The sequence below is a fragment of the Carlito syrichta genome, unplaced genomic scaffold, assembly GCF_000164805.1.
Source record: "Carlito syrichta isolate Samal-C Ts95f unplaced genomic scaffold, Tarsius_syrichta-2.0.1 Scaffold313246, whole genome shotgun sequence".
Taxonomy (NCBI): domain Eukaryota; kingdom Metazoa; phylum Chordata; class Mammalia; order Primates; family Tarsiidae; genus Carlito; species Carlito syrichta.
In genome coordinates, this window is record NW_007257342.1 from 522,037 (window position 1) to 546,394 (window position 24,358).

Here is a 24,358-nt window from a genome sequence, read left to right on the forward strand (position 1 = left end):
GCCCCGCTGAGGGGCCGCAAGGACGAGGACGCCTTTCTGGGAGACCCCGACACCGGTGAGGCCCGTGGGCTCCGTCCCAACCCCGCCATAGGAGGTCCCTGGTCCTCCTCCATCTGTGCCGAGCATGCACCAACAGCCTTCATCTCCTTAATTCATCCCCTTCCTCCTGGACAGCTCCCTTCTTTTCCCTTGTCTATGTTGATTATCTATTGGGGAAGGGAGTGCATTTCTGCCTTGGAGGCGTAGGATGCGACAAGGGAGAGATGCTGGGTACTGCAGTAGGAGGGATTGGGCTTACCTCTTGGGAAGAACCAACTAACAAGGAAGGAACGTTGGAGGGGAGAGCCTAAGGAACAGCTGTGATACCCCAGAAGAGGGTTTTCTCTAGCCACAGAGGATAGGATAGGAGAAACCAAGCCAGAGGCTGCAGCAAAAGGGATACAGTCTATGTCTTAAGAAGTTCCCCACAGCCAGAGATTATGGGAAGCAGAGAGTCTGGGGAGAAACTGGGAATTTCTTCATGTCCAGGGAGGGGTAAAGAGATTATGATTCCCCTCGTTCTGGGAGTGCTGGGTATTGAGAGACAGGGGGATGGACTGCATGACCTCTCAAAGTCCTTGGGGACTAGAGTGCCTTCGCTGTTCTGTGGCTTACCCCATCCCTCTTGGAGCCATAGATCTGGCCAGGATATTAGTACCTGCTAGATATTAAGGAGCCCTGCTCCCTGGGAACCAGTGTCCGGAATTTTACTGTGTTCTCTGCCTTCTGCAGGAACTGCAATAAGTGGGGGGAGGGAGGGAGGAGACAGGGGTCAGGAGAGACCTGGGGTCAAGAGCTCTCTGAGCATTCCCTGGAGCTCTCCCTCCGATCCATGTGGCCCAGCTCTATCCTCCCTCTATCTTTATCCTTCATCCCCCATCCCTCTTTCCCTCAACGTCACTTCCTGGCATTAGAGCATCCTTCTACCTCACTGTCTCTTCATCAGAGTGCCTGCACTTGAGCCTTGTCTCTTACCACAGACTAGCAGATGCTGCTTCTCTGGCCTGACCCTCTCTGGCCTGGCCCTTCCATAGCTGCTCTCAACCTGAGAGCTGCAAGTTATCTCCCCACCCCACACACTTTCTGGTCCTCCAGCCTGGACCCAACAGTCCCTGCCAAGCTGACTGGACTATACTCTATATGGGGTGGGGGAGAGGAGGTGGCGAGAGCGGGGTTTGGAGGCTTATGGTCATCAAACGTCAGGGCTGCCAATCAATACTTATTTTCCAGAAGGACTAGCTTTGAAGTCAGGAGGCAGCAGGGAGAGGGATGGGAAGACATGTTCTGGTAGATATCAGCCTAAAGCTAGTTATTTTTTTCGGCAGTCAGGAGTGAGGCTGTTGGTCCTAGCAGTGCCCTCACTTGATCAGTGACAGCGTGCACACCTACCATGTCCTGGGCCTTAGTTTCCTCTTCCAGCTCAAAAGAGAATGCCTCTCTCTCCTAACCTAGAAATGGGAACTACCTGACAATGTTTTCTCATAGCCCTCTATAAATGCCAGCATTTATCAAAACCTGTGATAATTTATTTGTGCAATTATGTTATTCCATGCCAGTAAGTTCCATGAGGGCAGGAATTATGACTGTTTTGTTCACTATCCTTTCTCCAGCATCCAGCTCACTGTTGGGCACTCAATAAATAATTGTTGAGTGAATAAACAAGTGAGAGAGAAGATCTCAGCATGAAAGAATAGCATGGGAGAAAGCTCCAAAACCCCAGGAATACTTTGGAAAGTTCAGTACAAGCTCTGTCCTCACCTGTACAGAAATCCAACAGAGACCCTAGTCACCTGAGCTTCTAGGAACTTACACTTTCTGTCAAAGTTCCCAGGGAATTGCCTTGTTGGTTCCAAGGACCTTGCCAGTGTAATCATTTCAATGCCATGTCTCCCAGTCCTACTTCTAAGCCCCAAGGCTTCTTTGGTTCAGCTAAATCAGACTGCTGGCTAACAGGGCCTTCTATGTTATGTTGGTGGTGCCACCTAGTGGCATGGCCTCATTGTCTTAGCCAGGACCTTAGTTGTGCCCAACTAACCTCTACTCTGCCATTCCCCAAAACCAAGTGCTAGGTACCCCACAGCAGGCCTTGTGAGAAACAGAGCTAGATGATGACCACTTCAAGACTGGGAAATTCTTTCCTCTTTTCAGAGATCCAAGCCCATGTGTTTCTCTCTCTCTCTTGCTCAGACATGCCTTGAGATGTCTTGCAAGTGCCCCACCTTTTTTGCTAAACTCCTAATTTCTTCCCCACACACCTGCTGTCCCTTTGGTGCCATTCTCAATTAATGACACTACCATGCATCCAGTTTCCATGGATGAATGGCACCCTGGACTCCATCTTTTCCTCTCACTTTCAAATGATGATCAGGTGCTCTCTGACCCTCTCCTAAGTAGCTTCCAAATTCCTACTCACTATGCCTGTCATCACCACTGTAGACTAAGCCACCAACCTCTCTTACCTATATTACTCATAGACTCCTAGTTGCTCTTCCTGCTTTCTACTTCTTGCTCCCGTCCCCAACCCCAATCTACCCACCACCCTGCACTTCTGGTCATGTCACTCCCTGGTTCAAAAATCTTTAGTGATTTTCCCCTTAAGGGAGTAAACAAGCAAGATGACCTATCTCCAACCAAGATCTCTCTCCTGAATTCTGGACTTGTGTAGTTCAGGGTTCTTTTGTCATAAACTCAGCTAGAACTAAGCTATATTCATAAGGAGAATTTTACTGGGTAGCATAACCGAAAAGTACAGGGATATGGGGCTTCAGGCTTAGCTGAATCAAGCTGCCTAAAATGGAGTTACCTTTTATCCACCTTTTACTCTGCCTTCTTTTTGTGGACTTCGTTGTCAGAAAGCCTCCCATCTTGTTGAGGGCATGATGCTCCCAGCAGCTACAGGCTTACATCCTACCAATTTAGCAACTTAAGCAGAAAGAGAGCCTTTCCCTTTTCTAATAGTTCCAGCAAGAGAACAAAATTTGAGTCTTATACCCTGGTTTTGGTCATATGCCTGTCCTTGAACCTGTTCTGATTGGCCAGGCCTGAGTTATACTGTGGTCAGGGGTGAGGGAGTTGGCTAATAGAGGGGAGAGGGTGTACCTTACAAGAAAACTGGATGGAGAATGGTGGCTAAGCAAATAAAAATTAGATTTCTACGAGGCCTCCTACCTCCAAATGGCTCCCCTGGTGTCCCACAAATTTAGAATAGCCAAAGTTAAACTCATCTTTCTCCCAAAAGACTTGCTTCTTTTGGTCCCAAACTAACCTTTTGCCAGTGTCCTGCTGTTGTTCGTACATATTAGTCAAATCAACAGTATTATTGCCCCAGCACTTACACAGCGCACAGAGTAGGTACTCGGTAATATTCTTGTTGAATAAATGAATAACTTCATGATGGTGGAGTAGATAAGCTAGAATAGATTCAGCTGTGATCACCTTTATCTCCTGGGTCCTGGAGAAAACAGAGTAAATGACAAGTACTTGGAAATAGCAACAAAAATTAACTTGTAAGGTTGGTTTTTGAGGAGGGGAATGGCTATTGATGCCATTGGAAGCAATGGAAAGGAGGCTTTCAAGTTACACAGACTCTTGTTTCTGCCACTTGTTCATTTTATGACCTTAGACACTATCACTTTTCTCCACCTCCATTTTCTCATCTGTATAGTGAGAAGAATGGGGCCTATCTTGTAAAGTCATGGGAACACTTCAGTGAGGAAATATATGTAAAGTGCCTGATATATAGTCAACATCAATAAATATAAGTTTAAAACCCTTTCCTGCACTTCTTTTGAAACCTCTAGGGGCCAAGGAGAGTTCTGTGCCCCTAGTAGGTGTTTAACATCTGTTTGTTGAATAAATTCCAGTTTCATTTAATGACTCTGTTATGCTGGAGTTGAGGGTTAGAGACAAGCATGATCCACTGAGGGAGACTTCCAGAGGACAAGCTTTTTTTTTAAATAAAAATTTTAAAGTAAAAATTTAACTTATAGCCGGGCTCGGTGGCTCAGCCTGCAATCCCGTGCCTTTGGGAGGCTGAGGTGAGTGGATTGCCTGAGCCTGCGGGTTCGAGACCCGCCTGGGCAACTTGGCGAGACCTCATCTCTACAATAAATCAAAAATTATCTGGGCGTGGTAGCGCGCGCCTGTAGTTCCAGCTACTTGGAAGGCTGAAGCAGAAGGATCATCGGAGCCCAGCAGGTCGAGGCTGTGGTGGCCGGGAGCGGCCACTGCACTCCAGTCTGGGCGACAGAGTGAGACTCCAACTCAAAAAAAAAAAAAAAAATTTAACTTATATGTTAGTGATTTTTTAAAAAGCAATAGTGAGGGAAAATTTTTAAATCTCCTCTATTTTTATATCCCTGTAATTTTTCCTTTTAATTTCAAAATATATGTATTTAATTTTTTTTAAATAGAGAGAGGGTCTTGGAACGTTTCCCGGGCTGGAGTGCAGTGGCTATTCACATCATGATCTAGCACACAGCATCCTTGAACTTCAAGCAATCCTCTTGACTCAGCCTCCTGAGTAGCTGGGACTACAGGCCATGCTTATGTACTGATTTTTAAGATAGTTAATATTTTAGGAAATTTTAAGATAAAAATTTCAAACAAAAATCCCTACTCCATTTCATTCCTGTCTTCAGTATCTATTCCTAAAAGTAACCATTGTAAATAATTTCTAACAATTTCTTGCATAGATCATCATTTCAGCATAGGTAGGTGGTTTCTTATTTACACAGAAGAGGGAAGTATGTATCAAAAGTCCTTAAACACAAAGTCAAGTAGCTTGGATGTTTATCATGTTGGCATTAGTGAACCATGATAGTGTTTTAAACAGAAAAATATAACAATCAATTTTTAATATCTCACAGAATTTTATAGAATACTCCTAGTGCATAGTAGCAGGTACTCAAAAAATATTTATTGAATAAATAAACTTTTTGAGTCAAGGTCTTACTCTGTCACCCAGACAGGAGTGCAGTAGCGTGATCATGGCTCCATCCTCAGCTTCCCAAATAGCTGGGATTATGGCGCACACAACTATCCAGCTATTTTTGAAAGTTTTTGATAGAGATGAGGTCTTACTATGTTGCCAAGGGTGGTCTCAAACTCCTGAGATCAAGTAACCCTTCTCCCATCTCGGCCTCCCAAAGTGCTGAGATCATAGATATGAGCCACTCTGCCTAGCCAAATGAGTAAATTTTTTACACACTGTGAGTACAGAAAGATATTAAGGTCAAGGTACCACCCTATTTTTTTTTTTACTGTTCATAAACAACTAAGACTTTTAGGCCATTTTAGGGACCTGGGTTCAAAGCTAATAGCAGCCAGAAAAAGATCTCAGCCCTGGCCAAGATGGAAAAGGAATAGAAGTAACTTGGAGTAAGCACCTACAGTGCACTTGGTACATCACTTAATGAAATCCCTGTACCCATCCCACCAATTAGGGATTAGCTCAACTATTAGAATGAGGAAGGTGAGGCTCATGACTTAAAGCGATTTGTCCATAGTCACCCAGGAAGTAAGTAGCTTTCAAGTCTCCCCTGTCTCCACTCTTACCAGTCTCTAATCTGTTCTCTAGACAGCAGCCTAAAGGATCTTTTCAAAACACAAAACAGATGGCTTCATGTTCCTACTTAAAACTCTCCAGAGGTCAGACGTGGTGGCTCATGCCTGTAATCCCAGCACTTTGGGAGGCAGAGGCAAGATGATTGCCTGAGCCTAGGAATTTGAGACCAGACTGGGCAACTTGGCGAGAACTCATCTCTACAAGAAATCCAAAAATTAGGCCGGTACGGTGTTGCACATCTGTAGTTCCAGCTATTTGGAAGCCCAAGGTGGAAGCATTTCCTGAGCCCAGCAAGTTGAGGCTGTGGTGGCCATGAGTGTGCCACTGCACTCCAGCCTGGGTAACAGAGTGAGACTCGGACTAAAAACAAAACTGAAAACCTCTTCAGGGGCAGGCCAGTTGCAGTGGCTCACACCTGCAATCCCAGCACTTTAGGAAGCTGAGGCGGGAGGATTGCTTGAGCCCAGGAGCTGGAGATGAGCCCAGTCTAGGAAACATAGTGAGACCTCATGTCTACAGAAAAACAGAAAAAAAAAAATTAGCCAGGTATGGTGGCATGCACCTGCAGTCCCAGCTACTCAGGTGGCAGGAGTATGGCTTGAGCCCAGATGTTTGTTTGAGGCAGTGGTGAGCTGTAATCATGCCACTGCACTCTAGCCTGGGTGATAGAGTAAGACCAACTCAACAAATACAAACAAAAACTTTCCAGTAGCCTCCCATAATTCTTAGGTTAAAATCCTAACTTCTCCACTGAGTTAGGTGGCTCAGCCTATAATCCCAGCACTTTGGGAGGCCAAGGTGAGTGGATTGCCTGAGCCCGTGGATTCGAGACCAGCCTGGGCAGCTTGGTGAGACCTCTTGTCTACAATAAATATTAAAAAATTAGCTGGGTTGGTAGTGTGTGCCTGTAGTTCCGGTTACTTGGAAGGCTGAAGTGGAAGGATCTCCGGAGCCCAGTAGGTCGTTGCTGGGGTGGCCGTGAGCGTGCCACTGCCCTCTAGCCTGGGCGACAGAGTGAGACTCCAACTCAAAAAAAATAAATAAATAAAACTCTGAACTTCTCACCAGGCCCACAAGACCCAGCACATCTGCTAATCTCCACCATTGCTACTCTTTCCCCATGCCTGATACACCAGAGCTACCCAGGCTTTGGTTATTTTTTTCCTAGTATACCTAGGTCGTTCCCACCTTAGGGCCTTTGTACCTGCCGTTCCCTCTTTCTGGAACACTACACACCCCCCTTGCTCTGGCTCCTCCTCATCCCCATTTTTCGCCTGAAAATCACTTCCTGAGAGGCCTTTCCTGATTTCCCCAGCTGAGCAGTCCTCTCCCCCCACCCCCCATTATTTTCTCTCATTTTCTTCATGGCACCTGCCACATCTTGAAATTATATACTCCTTTGTTTAACTGTTGATTGTCGTTTTCATCCAGGGGTCTATGAACCCTGTGACGGCAGAAGTTATCTGTCCCTTCCTCCTAGTACCTGGAATAGGGCCAGACCTATGGTAGGCTGCATGTTTGTTGAATTAATGGATAATTGAAGTAAGGTTCGAAGCCAGGGTCTGGCCATTCAGTTTAAGTAGCTGCCTCCTTATACCGCAGGCTGGAGACCCCAGTCGGGACAGGATCCGATTTCCAGGGAAGGCTGAACCCGCTTCCCCCTCCCCCGTGCCCCAGGAAGTGTTCTCAGCCCTGGGCATCAGCGAAGGGCGGAATCTAGCCTCCCTACTGCCTGCTAGGTGCCCCTGTCTCTTTCCAGCCGGGGACAGCTGCTCCCTCCCGTCCTGAGGCTCTAGGGTAGATGCTGAAAGCTGGGCGGTGCTGGTCTGGGGGATTTGTGTGGTTGGGGTTGGGGAGGCGGAGCACGGAACAATCCCGCCTGGAGACCGGCTGGGCCGGGGAGGGGACGCCCAGGCCGCCCACTGCCTCGGCCCTCCTCTTGCCCCACCCCGCCGCCCGCAGACCAGGACTCCTTCCTGAAGTCCGCGCGGCTGCAGCGCCTGCCTTCGTCGTCGTCTGAGATGGGCAGCCAGGATGGTTCGCCGCTACGGGAGACGCGCAAGGACCCGTTCTCGGCGGCAGCGGCAGAGTGCTCCTGCCGCCAGGACGGGCTCACAGTCATCGTCACTGCCTGCCTCACCTTCGCCACTGGTGTCACGGTGGCACTAGTAATGCAGATCTACTTTGGGGACCCCCAGGTGAGGAGGGCAAACGGGCAGAGGGAGGGAACTGTGGAGGACGGAATGAGGAAGTGCTTGATGGACCTGGGAACTGGGGAAGGGGCCAGGAAATGGAAAGGGTGAAGGTGGCGACTTGAGAGAGGAGGGTCCCAAAGAGGGGGCTCTGGGACTTGAGGGAGACAACAAGGAAGGGACTCTAGTGGAAGGCACTTGGGGTAAGGAGGAAGCAGCAAGGAGACAAGAGGGCAGAGCTTCCAGCTGCCCCTGTGGAGGTTCCAAGGTTAGTGGCCTGCTTAAGGAGGCCAGGGACTCCCGCAGCCCCACCAAGTTCTCTCTTCTCTCCCAGATCTTCCAGCAGGGTGCGGTGGTGACTGATGTGGCCCGGTGCACTTCCCTGGGCATCGAGGTGCTCGGTAAACAGGGATCTTCTGTGGATGCAGCTGTGGCAGCAGCCTTGTGTCTGGGGATAGCAGCTCCACACAGTTCTGGCCTGGGCGGGTAAGGACCTCCCAGTGGTAACTGTCTGAGTTTCCCTAGGACTACTTCTCACCTCCTGGTCTTCAGGCTTCACCTGGGGGAGTTCCAGTTTGGGCAGGGGGCAGCTGGGCCTCAACACCTTGCATTTTCTCTTTATACACTAAATTTCATCCCCTTCTCCCTGGATGGAGTGAGAAGAACAAAGCTGCCATATGGAAGATCTGAAGGTGTTTTCCTTTTTTTTTCAACTGGGAAAGGAAATTTGTACACTATAAACTGAGGTACACAGGTAAGGGTACTGTCATCAATTAAGGCAATGATACTTAAACTTTTAGGGTCTCAAGTCCCTGTGAGTCTGATAAAGCGATGGATCGTCTGTCCTCCAAAAATACACCCCAGGCTAAGAGCTCTTAAACAGAGGTTACAAATTGGCTACCCATGGGCAACACCCATCACACAGACTGGTTTGGTTTGCACAGTTACAGTTTTTAAAATATGTTTGCTAATGTTAAAATATTGAGAGTTTTCATAAAAATCCAGATTTCTAACATCTCTTGAACAATTGGGAGTTCTGAGAAGGTAACACTAGACCCACATTCGCACATGGCGAACATATCTGGTGCTGAGTAGATGCTGCTTCCCATGATGAGGCATGTGCTGTTCACTTTGTCATAGTTCCTAGCACTCTCTATTGTGTGTTTGTTTTTTTTGAGTTGGAGTCTCACTCTGTCACCCAGACTGGAGTGCAGTGGCCGCTCCCAACCACTGCAGCCTCCACCTGCTGGGCTCCTTCCACCTCAGCCTTCCAAGTAGCTGGAACTACAGGTGCGCTACCACTCCTGGCTATTTTTTTTATTTATTTATTGTAGAGACGAAGTCTTGCCAAGTTGCCCAGGTGGGTCTTGAACCCGTGGGCTCAGGCAGTCCATTCACCTCGGCCTCCCAAAGTGCTGGGATTACAAGCTGAGCCACCGATCCTGGCCCTCCGTATTGTTTATCTGTCCTGCTTTCCTTTTTTTTGAGTTGGAGTTTCACTCTGTGTCACCCAGGCTGTAGTACAGTGGCACACACATGGCCACCGCAGCCTCATCTTGCTGGGCTTAGGCGATCCTTCCATCTCAGTCTTTCAAGCAGCTGGGACTACAAGCATACACCACCACACCTGGCTAATTTTTTTATTTATTGTAGAGATGAGGTCTCACCAAGTTGCCCAGGCTGGTCTCAAACCCATGGGCTCAGGCAATCCTCTCACCTTGGCCTCCCAAAGTGCTGGGATTATAGGCATGAGCCATCATGCCCAGCTGTCCTGCTTTCCTTATTTTGTTACTTATTTGTAGTCATTAGGTTTGCAACCCCCATCACAGATATAAATAAGCCACAGAAAAGGAACAAGCTGACAAAGTTCCTGTCTTGGCTCCTGTAAGACCACCTTTCCAAGCTGTACCAAAGAAATTCCCCTTCTGGTTTTGCATGGTCTAGTCTTACATAATCCAGTGCTGGGGGAGCAAGAGGGATCATACCAAGCAAGCAGGTGCAGGAAGCTGGCAGGAGTCCAGCTCTGGTTGTGGTAGGGGAAGGGGGCAGAACATCCTGCTCTCCCAGTCTCTGGGTTTCCCCTAATCAGGGATTAATGTCTCCAATGACAAGCAAGAAGAGGTCCAGGGACCTTGGGTCCCCAACCCCCTTGGTTTCACTCCTCATCCTTTTGCGGTGGCTGAGTCTCTGACTCCCTGCTGAGGAGGGGCTCAGACACCTGACCCCAAGTGACAAACTGAGCTTACAGTCCTCACCATGGGAGGTTAAGGGGTGGCAGACTAATTGTACAGAGAGGTGACATATTATCATCACCTCCCTCCTTCTGTGTCTCCCTAGTGGGGGTGTGATGCTGGTACATGACATCCGACGAAACGAAAGCCACCTAATTGATTTCCGGGAGTCTGCACCAGGGGCCCTCAGGGAAGAGACCCTGCAAAGATCCTGGGAGACCAAGGTGGGGACCCTGGTGAGATGAGGGGGTGGTTTCCCTTCATCACTCTTCTGCTAACCTAAGCATAAATGTGCAGAGTATTTACTACAGAAGTTAGAAAAAGAACAGGATACTCTTAGACCGTGAGAGAGGCAGGCAGCCCCACAAATAAAATAAAGAACCACAAAACCTGGATGGTTGATAACTGATAATACTGTAACACCTTACTTCTCTGGCAGTCTTACCTATCTTGTTCATAGGAAGGAAGGAAAAAGGTCACTAAGTTCCCTGAAATGGCACAAAATTGCTGATTAAAACTCACACATCTCACTCTGAGCCAGTTGGCTAGTTATCTCAGCCCACAACATATTGGAACTGAGGAACTACTAAAGGAAAACCCACTATCTGCTGAGAGCAAAGGAAGAAATAGAATAACTTGGGAAAATAGGGATTTAGTGCAGTGACAAAAGCCAAACACCTCTGAGTCATCACAGCTCAAGGGACTGCAGTTGAAATGAATAGGTTAAATGAAGGTCCCTTGTCCACCATTTTAAAAGGCAAGGGTAGGTGAAACCCAATGTAGATAGGTTTCCATCTAAACTGGTTATGTCCTGGCTCTCGAAAAGTTTTGCTTAATTTATACATCTCTCAACTATGGCAGCTAAAAGAGGCCTTTCTGCGTTTGCTGACAGGGAGTCAGGGAGATAGGAGGGATACCTGCTTGGGAAAGCTTGTCCCTCCCCTGGGATACTTGGCCTGTGTCTCTTCCCTGTGCCAGCCATCCCTGGCTTGGGGCTCTGCAGAGTTCAGCCCAGCCCCCCCCCTTCCAGTGACCTGGTCTCCTCTCTCCCTCGCCTGCCCGCCTTGCCCAGCCTGGGCTCTTGGTGGGGGTCCCCGGAATGGTGAAGGGGCTACATGAAGCTCACCAGCTCTATGGCAGGTAACAACCCCCCCACCCCCCCAGGGACCAGGGTCCCCTGTTTGCATCTCTCCTTGGGTGGCCTTCTCCTACCTTCCTGGATTCTTCCTTTCCCAACTCCCCCTCCTAATATCCCCTTCCCTTGCCAGGACTCTCTTTCCCAGGAACCCCCCTCCCCCCAGGACCCCTCCTCCTCCCCCCAGGACCTTCTCCACCTCCTGCTCTCCGGCCCCCCCAGGCTGCCATGGTCCCAAGTTCTGGCCTTCGCAGCAGCTGTGGCCCAAGATGGCTTCAACGTGACTCATGATCTAGGTCAGTGGGACCTGGGGGTGCGGGGAGAGGCATGAGGTTGATGGAGAGGGGTAGAATCTTTGAAATTTGGGGTCCAAGCCAGAGAGAACCTCTCTTCCAGTCTGCTCCTCAGACCCCTTCCCCACATCTTCCCACTCTCACCTGGAGGCAGCCTCAAATGTGGTGGAGGGGAATATGGAAAGGGCCCTTAGCCCTCCCTATCTCCCTGTAACAGACTCCTGGGGTCAGGTTACTAAAGGTGGGCCACCCAGCCCTCATCTACCCAGCCTATTGTGCATCTCAGCCATCTAGTCCAGTCCTAGTCCCCACACCCCCTGCCCAACCTCCCCTCCCTGCCCCCAGCCCGAGCCCTGGCTGAGCAGCTACCTCTCAACGTGTCTGAGCACTTCCGTGAGACCTTCTTACCATCTGGTCGCCCACCACTACCTGGCTCTCTGCTGCGTCGACCCGACCTGGCTGAGGTGCTGGATACACTTGGCACCTTTGGCCCTGCTGCCTTCTATGCTGGTGGCAACCTTACTCTGGAGATGGTGGCTGAGGTGAGTGCTCAGGTTGGGGTGACCCAAAGACCCTATTGAAGGAACATCCTCTTCATCTTTCCCTGCCTTTCTTTCCACATATATTTCTTGCAGATGATGTTTATTTGAAATTCTAGAAAGACAAAACTAACTTCTAGAGATAGAAATCAGTTGACTGGTTGGTGGAGACAGGAGGGCTTAACTGGGATGTGAAGAAACTGTTCACTCCTGGAGTGACAGAAGTGTTCTGTCTTAGTTAAGAGGTACCTTTGGGCTTCTCAGGGTTGTGCCAACCTGTGCAGGGGCTTGTCATGTCCCTCCCAGGGCTTGGTGGAGACCCAGCATCAGCCTCCCCTTCCCTAAGCTCACAATCCCTCCCTGCCCTTGAGTTTTCTAGAGGACTGAGGGAAGCACCTCTTTTACTTATGACTATCAGGACTGGGGAGATTGACATAAAAGGTTACCATCCAACCCCAAAGAATCTTAGTCGGAGGCAGTAAGGGGTCTGAGAACTGTCTTTAAGAGTTCAAAACTCAGCCAGGCTCGGTGGCTCAGCCTGTAATCCCGTGCCTTGGAAGCCTGAGGTGAGTGGATTGCCTGAGTCCACAGGTTCGAGACCCACCTGGGCAACTTGGTGAGACCTCATCTCTACAATAAATCAAAAAATTAGCCGGGCGTGGTAGCGCGCGCCTGTAGTTCCAGCTACTTGGAAGACTGAGGCAGAAGGATCGCTGGAGCCCAGCAGGTTGGGGATGTGGTGGCCAGGAGCAGCCACTGCACTCCAGTCTGGGTGACAGAGTGAGACACCAACTAAAAAAAAAAAAAAAGAAAAGTTCAAAACTCCTTATCAAGATAAGGATGCACAGATCAACTCAGTGGTTCTCTCATCTGTGCAGTGGGAGGAATTATAGCTAACTCTGCCAGAAGTTGTAGGATTTGAATAAGTTCAACATTCATTCCACATTCATGGAGTACCTGCTCTCAGCGAGGCCTATGTTGGGCGCTGGAAGTGTGGATGTGGTGATGGAAACCCATCTCAAACAGACATAATTGCAAAGTCTAGAAGAGTGCTGGCTTTAGATCCTGCTGGGTCCAGAGACTCAATCCTCATTGTTGGACTTGGTGTCCCTCTCTCTGTCTCTTTTCCCTTTTCTCTCTCTCTTTCTGTCTATCTCTATCTTTCCCTCCCTTCTTCCCCCTTCCTCTCACTGCCTCCTTCCCTCTTCTTTTCTCCTTTCTCTTCCTCTCTCCTCTCCTCTCTTCTCTTCTTTTCTCTTCTCATCTGTCCTCTCCTCTCCTCTTTTCTTTTCTCTCTCTTTCTCTCCTTTCCTTTGTATGAATTCACTCTCAGTCAGATCCTTCCTATTTGCACCCCAGTAGGCAATCTTAGGCCATTCGTCCAGCATATCATCCCCAGAGAAAGAACATTTCTCCATCTTAGTAGTTCCAGCAAAAGCCTCAAGGTTGTTTCTCATTGGCCTGTCATAGGTCTCATGACTATTCCTAAACCAGTCACTGTGGCACAGAAAGGAATACTCTGACTGGCTAGATGCCTAGGTCCAGTGCTCTTTCCTGGAGGAAATGAAGAAGACTCTAACAAAGACCATCAGAACTTTGAAAGAAAAAAGTCCAAAGCCAAGTTTATTAACTTACCAGACAAAGGAACTCACACCAGCCAAGAAATTCAATGTGTAATTCACTGAAGGTGGATAAATCAAGGGTTTCAAGCACTAAGAAGTACAAAAATGGAGAAGATTCTAAATTATGCTAATTTAGGATTCATAATGAGCACATTGGATAGGATGAAATTAGCCCATTGGTTTGTACAAGATTTGTTCATTGGTTATTAAAGAGTGCTCAGTTATGTCCAATAAGGGTCAGGCTACAAGGATCACTCAAAGTTCCTAGTTTTAGTGGGTTTAGTTGATTGTAGTGAGATGCAGAATTCAGTTTTGATCTCTCCTAGGCAAGTGCTGCTCTAAGTGGAAAATCTTCCTTTTACATAGGTAGAGAGGGCAGCATGTGCAAAGACATAAAGGCATGAGTTCAGAAATGGAGGGACACTCTGAAGTTGTATAGAGCTCACTAGGGAATAACAGGACTTGAGGTGGGAGAGGTAGGCAGGGGCCAGATCACAAACAGCCTTGAATGCCAGCTAAGGAGGTCATTCATGGAATTTACTCAGCACAATGCCTGGCACATAGTAGGTGGTCAATGTTAGTGCTTCTTCCCTTTCCTTTTTCCTGGGGTACCTAGGGATGATGGATCCCTAAGGTACATGATGGGAGTTGCAGAAGGCACAAAAGTTGTAAACAGCCAATTTGTCTATGATCCAAACATAGGCCAAGCCCATATACTCACAGTAGTGGGTGGCATTCTCTCCCCTCCAGGCTCAACACGCAGGAGGTGTCATAACCGAGGAGGACTTCAGCAATTACAGCGCCCTCGTGGAGAAGCCTGTGTGTGGCGTGTACAGAGGTGACCTCTCCCCCAGCTCTCAGGGCCCCCACTCAGAAGAAGCTTCCCAGTCCATGGCCACATCCTTTGGTCTAGAGATTACTCTCCATTTCACAGGAGAGAAACAGACAGTGAGCTGCCTGGGCAGCCAACTGTGGAAGCAAGCCAGAGCCAGCTCACCTTCTGAAGTAGCCATGGGGTCAGTTACCCCTAGTATTTAGGGCTATGAAGGGTGGGTCTGGTCAAAAGCTCAGACCTGAAGTTGGAGTTCTGGAGTAGGTTTTCTTAACTGGGACTCTGTGTTGTCTCAGTCCCCTTCCCAGCCTCAGTCACACTTTCTAAGAATTTTTAAGACCAAAGTCCATCTAAGCTTTAGGGTACAGTGGACCCTTCAAGATGGTCATAGACCCAGCCCCTCATTGTACCAGAAAGAAACTGAGGCCCAAGAAGAGAATGGAACTTAACCTGCCAAACTCAAGAAAACCAACAAGGAACCCAGAAAGCCAAGTTTATGACATGGGTGAAGTCTATGTTTGCTGAGCCCAGGGTGGTGGGTTCTGAGTTCCTCAGATGATTCTCAGGTTCTCTTCCCTCTCGAGGGACCAGATTATCTCACGCCCCAGGGAGGGCTGCCTCTGAGTTCAAGTTTCCAGGCCTCAATCTCTAGCCTGATTCCTCTGACAAAGGTGGTGGTACATGGAGCAGTGGAAAGGGTATGGCTTTGGAGCCAGGAATACCTGGGTTTCAGTACCAGCTGCACCGTTCGCCTTGAACAAGTTACTTCCCACTCTGAACCTTGGTTCCCTCTTTAAAATGGAAATAATGATAATGCGTACATCTCAGAGTATCCATAAGAATTTGATGAAATGATGTAGGAAGTTGCCTTGATCAGAGTGGGCACTGAATACATATTGGATTTCCCACTTCCCCTTCCCAGCCTGGGTTGTCTCAACAATGCCAGTGCCTTGAGTGTTTTAGGCTCCCCTTTTCTCCTGAACCTTGGACAAGATGCCTGTCTGTGCCTCAGTTTCTGCACCTATAAAAAGGGCATGATAACAATACCCATTGTGAGGACTAAATGAGTTAAGTAGTTAATGTTAGTGGTATTTGTCAGGTATTATTATTATTCTTTTGATGTCCAAACATCTAATAACAGAGTAGGAAGAGGAGTTTGCTGTTCCCAAGAAGTTTTGGGTTAGATGGAACCATCAGGGCCCTGGATAGTATCCTGGCCTATGGGAGAAGCTGAAAGGAGATACCTGGCAGACCAGGTATCTGGACATCTGGTAATCTGTCTCTGCTCTGCCAATATCCTGCAGTGTGACTCTGGGCAAGTCACAGCTCTCTGAAACCTTCGTTTTCTCACACGGCAGAGGAAACTGAAGACCAGGGTTCTGAGTTCAAGTCCTGGCCCTGTCTTTGGCTTGCCATGTGAACTTGAGTGGGTCCCTTTGTATTTCAATGCTTCCATTTCCCCATGTGATGAGGGGGGTCGGTGCATGGTCTCAATGTGTATGTTATCGTGGAATATGGACATGGGATATGGAATGTGAAAATGCCTTGACCACTACCCTGCCATTGGTCATTTCCTTTCCTTTCAGGCCACCTTGTTCTCAGTCCCCCACCCCCGCACACGGGCCCTGCCCTCATCAGTGCTCTCAACATCCTCGAGGGCTTCAATCTCACAAGCCTGGTGTCCCGAGAACAGGTTCTTCACTGGGTGGCAGAGGTAAGGCTGACCCCTCCACTTTGCCCTGGATTTAGGGATACTAGGAGTGGGAAGATGGGGTACTGCCATAGGGTGGGGCCAAATCACCTTCAAGTTCTCCCACACATGAAGATCCACTGGGTATGGGTGCTGGGAGGGGCTTGGCAGCCTCTTCCACATTCCTAATGTGTTTCAGACCCTGAAGATTGCATTAGCCCTGGCAAGCAGACTGGGAGATCCCATCTATGATTCCACCATCACTGAGAGTATGGATGATATGCTCAGGTGAGTCCTGGGCTGCTGAGGTGGTGGTGGGTGTAGGGAAAGGATCGGGTGAAAAGCAGCTGGGTAGCAATAAGGCCTGAAGTGCCAAGTCAATTTCAGCACAACCTCAACTCACAATGTGACACTGGATGCCTCTCCCTGCACCTTACCTATCTGGACAATGAGTTGGCCTACCTCATGTGGCTCTTAACTTTTTTGAACATGGCACAGCACCTATATGAGCCTATCTGCTCTCCATTTTGAGTAGAAAAAGAAAGCCTAATACCAATAAAAAACAGTATCCAAGCAGGGCACAGTGTCTCTCACCTGTAATCCCAACACTTTGGAAGGCTGAGGTGAGAGGACTTTTTGAGCCCAGGAGTTTGAGACCAGCCTAGACAGCACAGTGAGACCTTGTCTCTACCAAAAAAATCAAAAAATTAGCAGGGCGTTGTGGTGCTCTCCCATAGTCCTTACTTCCCTACTCTGGAAGCTGAGTCAGAAGGATTGTTTGAGCCCAGGAGGCAGAGGCTGTGATGATCTGTGATCGCGCCCCTGCACTCCAGCCCGGGTGACAGAGTGAAACCCTGACTCAAAACAAAACAAAACAAAAACCATATCCAGGCAAACACTGGATGTGGTGGGGATTCTGAGTATGTGTCTTCACTAGCAGCATGACATAGGAGTAAGAGTGTGGGTTCTGGTGAGACTGCCTCCATTCAAACCCCAGCTTTAGCATCCCAGCCTTGGGCAAGTAATCGAAACTAAGTCTCAGGTTTTTCAAGGGGACCTGACAGTAATGGTGTCAACCATTACTGTATGATCTAATCAAGATCATACATGTAAAGCACTTAGCATATGTCTGAGCACATAATACATGTTCAACAAATGTCAGTTATTGTTATTATTAATTGGCAATAGGGGTAAAAATTGCTAGTATTTAACTGCTACTATACCAGATAGACAGGCTTATCAGCGAAAATCGGAAGTCAAAAATATAGTTAATGTAAATCTATATTGTTACTCAAACAACTACAAATTCAGTTGGAAATGATGAGACTAAATGAATATCTTATGTTAAAAAGCAAAAAGAGCCAGGCTCAGTGGCTCAGCCTGTAATCCCGTGCCTTTGGGAGGCTGAGGTGAGTGGATTGCCTGAGCCCGCGGGTTCAAGACCCGCCTGGGCAGGCGAGACCTCATCTCTACAATAAATCAAAAAATTAGCTGGGCATGGTAGTACGCGCCTGTAATTCTGGCTACTCGGAAGGCTGAGGTGGAAGGATCGCCAGAACCCAGCAGGTCGAGGCTGCGGTGGCTGGGAGTGGCCACTGCACTTCAGTCTGGGCGACAGAGTGAGACTCCAACTCAAAAAAAAAAAAAAAAAAAGCAGAAAGAGCAGCAACCAAAAGTGACCACCACCTCAAAGCCACAAGGATGGAGCGTAAAAACCAAGCCCCACCTACCCAACCACCTGAAATAAAGCCCTCTGTGCAACTACCAGCCTTTTTGACTGAAAACTGAATAAATGTCTTCAGTAATCCTTGGAAACTTATCATTCTCTGATCATTATGGTTAACCCAACGCACAGTAATTAGGTAAGATACCGTCAGCTGAACTTTTAAAAGTCTGTAGAATTACATGCTGTTTCTAAGATCAACGCAAACTTAACTCTATAACACACCTATATGGAATCTATTCGCCAGGCACAGTGGTTCATGCCTGTAATCCCAGCACTTTGGGATGCAGAAGTGAGAAGATTACCTGAGCTCAGAGGTTTGAGACCAGCCTGAGCAACATGGCAAGTCCTTGTATCTACAATAAATCAAAAAATTAACCAGGTGTGGTGGCACATGCCTGTGTGCCACTGCACTCCAGCCTGGACAACAGAGTGAGACTCCAACTCAAAAAAAAAAGGAAAAAAAGAAATCTATTCAACTAATTCATCCAATAAGTAGTTATTGAGGGCTTGCTATGTGCCAAGACTTCCTTGCCTTGAAAAAAATTAATTCCAATAGAAAATAAAGACCCCCCATATGCAAAATCCTTCCCCAATGAAACTCTTAATAAAACTTTAATTCTAGACTACAAACATTAGTTTAAATGAATCCAGTTTACTGATTCAAAACAAATATTTTCTGAGCATCCACTATGCACCAAGCACTATGATAGTAAGGATTAAGTGAGTAAAGTCAGTTAACTAAAAGGTTCTTAAGTTAAACATTAAATAAATTAAAAATTGCCTCTAGAAGGCCAACTGAATAACACCTAAATAAATTGATTCAGTTCAACAGCTATTTTCTGGATATTTCCTATGTGTTAGCAATAGTAAGTTTCTGCCATTACATGCCTTAGTCTAGAGGGGGGCAGATTTAGTCAAATAATTACACAGCAGACCAACACCACAAGTGTGGTTATAGGGGATAATGAGTGCCTGTTGTGTGCTCACCCCCACTCCTGTCTCTTCAGCAAGGTGGAGGCCGCCTACCTCCGGGGCCACATCAATGATTCCCAGGCAGCCCCTGCCCCACTCCTGCCCGTCTATGAGCTAGATGGAGCTCCCACGGCTGCCCAGGTGCTGATCATGGGCCCAGATGACTTCATTGTGGCCATGGTCAGGTATGCCTGTGCAGTCTCAGAACCTGGGACAAGGGGCCATCTAAACTAGGCGGGAGGTAGGGACTGGGCAGAGGTGAAGGTGAGCATGGGGCTTACCAGCTCTACCTGGCTCCAGCTCCCTGAACCAGCCCTTTGGCAGTGGCCTCCTCACCCCCTCGGGGATCCTGCTCAACAGCCAGATGCTGGACTTCTCCTGGCCCAACAGGACCGCTAACCACTCTGCGCCCAGCCTGGTAGGGTCTTGCTTCCCTCCTCTCCTGGGGACCCTGAGCCTAGGTAGGAGGTGCAGTGGCATGGCTGCCCCTTCCTCCCTACTTTCTCTAGAATCTTCCATTATAAAGAAGAGAAAGCTAAAGAAGATGCTCACTTCATCTCCAGCCCTGCTAAGTCTGGGACATGGAGCCTAGTGGGTCTGAAGAAACCTTGTCCCATTCTGTCACTGTCTTATTATGTGACCTAGTAAAGGTCTTGCTCCACTCTGGAGTCTCCTCACCTGTACAATGAGGGTATTGGCTCCCATTTGATATTCTGGATACTTTCCAGCACTGGTGGTCTAAGACAACATGATGCTGAGCAGATGAGGCTCAGCCCTATTGCTGGGGCACCAAAGAGGGACCTGAGGAGGAAGAATTTAGGAATGTTTGTCTAGTTGGAGACCAGCACTCTTAAATGCTGAGGTCGCAGCAGGCAAAGACACATAGAGATGATTAGGGTGGGAATTATCCTGTTCTTCCCTGTTGCCAACTATCTTGGCCTGGTCCTTTCCCCTGCCACACACAGCAGCCTTGTGGCTCAGTGGAACTACTTGTCACTCCCTGTTATCCACCCAGCCATCCAGCAACCCTGCCCATTTCACAAACAGCAAACTGTTGCCTGGAAAGGGACCCATCTCCCAGGAAAACTCGGCCTGTGGAAGATATAGAGGAAGGCAAGAGGTTGGAAGGGGTGGAGTGGCCCTTTCCCTGTCTTGCTGCATCCCACAAACCTCGTGTGGTCTCTCTCCTCTACCAACAGGAGAACTCAGTGCAGCCAGGGAAGCGGCCACTCTCTTTCCTGCTGCCCACAGTGGTCCGACCAGCAGAGGGGCTCTGTGGGACCTACCTTGCCCTGGGAGCCAATGGAGCTGCCCGAGGCCTGAGCAGCCTGACCCAGGTGAGTTTTCCTCCATGGTTGGGCTTTGCTGACTGGGAACAAACTGTGACCTGGGCTGCAGATGCCTCTCATATCTGTGGCTTGTTTCTATCCCTTATGCAGCAAACATGGATTGATGCTCCTTTGTGCTAGGCCTATCCTGGGCACTGTGGACATGGGCTACACTGAGTTTCCTAGTGAAAATAGATTCCTGATGTTCCCTCTCTTCCCAGTCTTTAGGGGAAATTGCAGGGTCAGTAGTATTTAAAAGTGATACAGCATCTGGGCAGCCGGGGTTCTGCTAACCTCAAGTCTCACTATCCCACTACCCAGTATCTGAATAGACAACCAGGCCTCCTTAGGGTCTAATTTTGAAAGGAAGTACCTACTTACTCTACAGAATACCTCAGAATGGTTTTGTGAATGTCTTGAGTACCTGATATATGTTCTAGGTACATAAATTGTCAGGTGGTGAGTTAACTATTTTGAGCTTTAGAATCAGACACTCCTGGGTTCTAGCCCAAATGCTGCCAATTTCCAACTGCGTGATGCTGGGGAATTCACCTAACCTCTCTGAACCTCTGTCTTCTCATCTGTAAAATGGAAATAACAATAACTAACATTTATAGAGTTCTTACTAAGTACTGGGCACTGTACTGTGTATGTTAACCCTTTTAACCTTCCCAATTCTGGGAGGAATCCTTATTTCTATTTTATAGATGAGGAAACTGAAGCCCATAGAGGTTAATTGAATTCTCCAGCCCAATTAGGTCAAGTTCCTACAGTTAGTAAGAGTGGGCAAGGAGTTCAGATCCAGAGCCTACTCACACTCCAAATCACTAGCTAGAAACACCCATATTGTGCCCTAGACCACTTCTAGATATTAACCCTGCCCTGTCCAGAAGGAAGAGAGGGGATCCCTGGACTAGGTTATAGAAGACTGGGTATTTATGGTACTTCCTCCCTGGCTTCTTAGAAACTCTGGAGTGAATCACTTTCCTTCACTGGCCCTCAATTTCCCCAACTGTGAAGTGGGGACACCCATCATAGGCCTCCCTGTCTTCCAGGACTGTTGAGAGGCTCAGATGGCACGCCTGCTGTAAGAGGCTGGACCACAGGTGAAAGTTGGGGAGTCCTGAACCATCACCCGAGAACAGCCCTGATTGTTCTGTCCCTTGGTTACCTGCAGGTTCTGCTGAATGTCCTGACCTTGAACCGGAACCTGAGTGACAGCCTGGCCCGTGGCCGCCTGCATCCGGACCTGCAGTCCAACCTTCTACAGGTGGACAGTGAGTGCAGAGCAGAGGCCCCATGGGGTGGGCACAGGGACAGATGGAGAAAGGTGCTCATCCCACAGGTGTCCCTGCCTCTACCAGCACCAACTGCCCTGCCAATGAAAGCTTGGTTTCTTTCAACAAATTCCTATTGGAACAATGAACAACAATCTGGAGATTGGAACCAGTCTTGCCATTTCTTGACTGTGTGCACTTGGAAAATCCATGTCTCCAGTCTGAGCTTTGGTTTTCTCATTTGTAAAATAAGATACAATTCTTCTTTCTTCAAACCTTCATTTATTCAATAGTATGTATTCAACACCTCTGTGCCCAGCATCATCCTAGGTGCCAGGGATACTGCATTTACAGGGAGACAGGAAAATAAGTAGCCAAAGAAATATGAGACAGTCAAGTAAGTGCTCTGCTGAACATTAAAGCAGGATGATGTAATAGGACAGACTCAGTGATCAGGAAACCTTCTCTCTGGTGACGTGTAAGCTGAGCTCTAAAGAGTGAGAGAAAGCCCACTATACAAAGACTAGGGCAGAGCTTTGTAGGCCAAGGGAACTGGTGCAGGAATAATGGGCTTGTTATGTTTGAGGAATAAAAAGGAGACCAAGGTGAGTAAGGATGAGATGAGATCAGAGAGGCAGACAGGGGCTAGATTAAGGACCTTATAGATTGTGATGAAGGGATTAACTTTCCTCTAAGAAGAACAGGGGTTTAATTTTGGACACAGCTTAATTTTGTAAGCCAGAGTTTCTATTACAATAGTCAACATACTATGCTAGTCCAAAAGAATATAGACTTGATTGAGACACAGTCCCTGCCTGTTTAATATTATTCTCATTGTACAGAGAAAGAAGCTGAGGTTCACAGAAGTTGTAAACTAGTCAAAGATCAACCAGTATGTAACAGAAACTGAGTTTAGGACATATACCTGACTGACCAAAGACTCAAGTCAATAGCTCTTAACATCTCCCAGATTGAATCTTCATGCTAGAAGCAGAGCTCCAGAGCCTCAGCAGTCACACCCTGTAGTTGGCAGTGAGGCATTGGACCATAGCTGACAGATGCTGAGGCCATCTTTGAAACTGAATTTTGTTCAACAAATACCTGCTGGTCTTTACTGAACATGAGGCTGTGTTCTGAGTTACTTGGGGTGGTTCCACGTAGCCCTCCCTTGAGGGCATCACAATCAAAGATGGGAGAATGAGGATTGGGGGCTTGATGAAGGGCAAGTTTATCTACCTGAGGCCTTGGAGAGTCTTTATAGAGGAGCTGACAACCAGCTGGCCTTGAAGTATAATCAGAAATTTGGTATGTGGACATTCTGGATGGCAGAACAGCCCAGAGGTGATGGTGCAGAGAATAGCCAGGAAACCAGCTGTTTCCCAGATTTCCAAATTTACCCAGCATCTTCATGACTTTTGCAACATTTACACACCATCTGATACCATTATTTATACAACATGTCTCTATAGATGAATTTCCTTTTTTACTTAAATGTATTTTAAAAGTAAACCTCGACCGGGCAGTAAACCTCGGCCGGGCACGGTGGCTCAAGCCTGTAATCCCAGAACTTTGGGAGGCCGAGGTGAAGGGATTGCCTGAGCCTACGGGTTTGAGAACTGCCTGGGCAACTTGGCAAGACCTCATCTCTACAATAAATTAAAAAATTAGCCAGGTGTGGTAGCACACACTTGTAGTTCTGGCTACTTGGAAGGCTGAAGCGGAAGGATCGCCTGAACCCAGTAAGTTCAGCCTGGGTGACAGAGTGAGATCTAACTCAAAAAGAAAAAAGTAAACCTCATATAATCACAACTGGAGAAACAGCATAATTTGCTGCAAATAGAGTCTACACAGCTATTTTTAAAAATCAAGTATTTAAGGTTTTAGCTAGATATTGTTGCCCATAGAAGGCTCTGAGGCCTGCTCTCTGTTAAATAAGGAGATTAGGAAGCACTAGAGAATAGTGGTCCTTGCCATAATCAAAAGAATTGAAAGTGAAACACAAAGGAAATAGATTTCCAATTAGATGATTTAATGATATTCAATATTATATCTTTATCTCAAGAATTACCTGAGGCCAGGCTTGGTGGCTCAGCCTGTAATCCCAGCGCTTTGGGAGGCCGAGGTGAGTGGATTGCCTGAGCCCGTGGGTTCGAGACCCGCCTGAGCAACTTGGGGAGACCTCATCTCTACAATAAATCAAAAAATTAGCTGGGCGTGGTAGCGTGCGCCTGTAGTTCCAGCTACTTGGAAGGCTGAGGCAGAAGGATCGCCAGAGCCCAGCAGGTTGAAGCTGCGGTGGCCGGGAGCGTGCCACTGCACTCCAGTCTGGGCGACAGAGTGAGACTCCAACTCAAAAAAAAATTACCTGAAATCATCCTGTTTGGCAAAATAAGAAGACCAGATCTATCTTTCTATTTTTTTTTCTTTTCTTTCTCTCTCTCTCTTTTCATCGTTTTTCTTTCTTCCTTTTTTCTCCCTTTCTTTTCTTTCTCTTTTCTTCTTTCTTTTTTCTTCCTTTCTTCCCTCTTTTCTTCCTTCTTTCTTTCCTTTTCCTTCCTTCCTTCTTTTTTTCTTTCTTTCTCTTCCTTAACTTATACATTTTTCTCAATAGAAGAACAAATCTTTTATTGTTATCATAGAAGTCAATGTTAAGAAGCATGTATTTTATCCGGTTGAGTAAGGGATTTGTTTTATTTAGGGGAGACACACTGAAGGGAGGAGAACTTAAGTAAGGGGATTATGAGAAGCAGCTGGGATATGGCCCAGGCAAGAGATGATGAGGACATGAATTCATGCAAGAGGATGGGGATTTGTTCATTTGTCTAGTAAATACCTGCTTAATATAGGCACTGGGAATCCATAGTAAACAAGAAAACATTCCTTCCTTCAAAAATCTTATATTTTGGTGGCAGGAGA

At 47.5% G+C, this 24,358-nt stretch overlaps 1 protein-coding gene across 1 annotated transcript in view; it reads left to right on the forward strand.

Annotated features, from left to right (window-relative positions):
- Positions 1 to 24,358, forward strand: part of GGT7 (gamma-glutamyltransferase 7) — a 28,423-nt gene that overhangs the window by 2,171 nt on the left and 1,894 nt on the right. Inside the window, exons 4-17 of the mRNA XM_021718684.1 lie at positions 1 to 55; positions 7,568 to 7,803; positions 8,132 to 8,283; positions 10,135 to 10,252; positions 11,101 to 11,168; positions 11,386 to 11,459; positions 11,802 to 11,998; positions 14,368 to 14,455; positions 16,036 to 16,163; positions 16,339 to 16,427; positions 18,873 to 19,022; positions 19,138 to 19,255; positions 20,037 to 20,174; positions 21,343 to 21,442. Of these exons, the coding sequence (XP_021574359.1) occupies positions 1 to 55; positions 7,568 to 7,803; positions 8,132 to 8,283; positions 10,135 to 10,252; positions 11,101 to 11,168; positions 11,386 to 11,459; positions 11,802 to 11,998; positions 14,368 to 14,455; positions 16,036 to 16,163; positions 16,339 to 16,427; positions 18,873 to 19,022; positions 19,138 to 19,255; positions 20,037 to 20,174; positions 21,343 to 21,442 (1,711 nt within the window). The remainder of the gene's footprint in view (positions 56 to 7,567; positions 7,804 to 8,131; positions 8,284 to 10,134; positions 10,253 to 11,100; positions 11,169 to 11,385; positions 11,460 to 11,801; positions 11,999 to 14,367; positions 14,456 to 16,035; positions 16,164 to 16,338; positions 16,428 to 18,872; positions 19,023 to 19,137; positions 19,256 to 20,036; positions 20,175 to 21,342; positions 21,443 to 24,358) is intronic.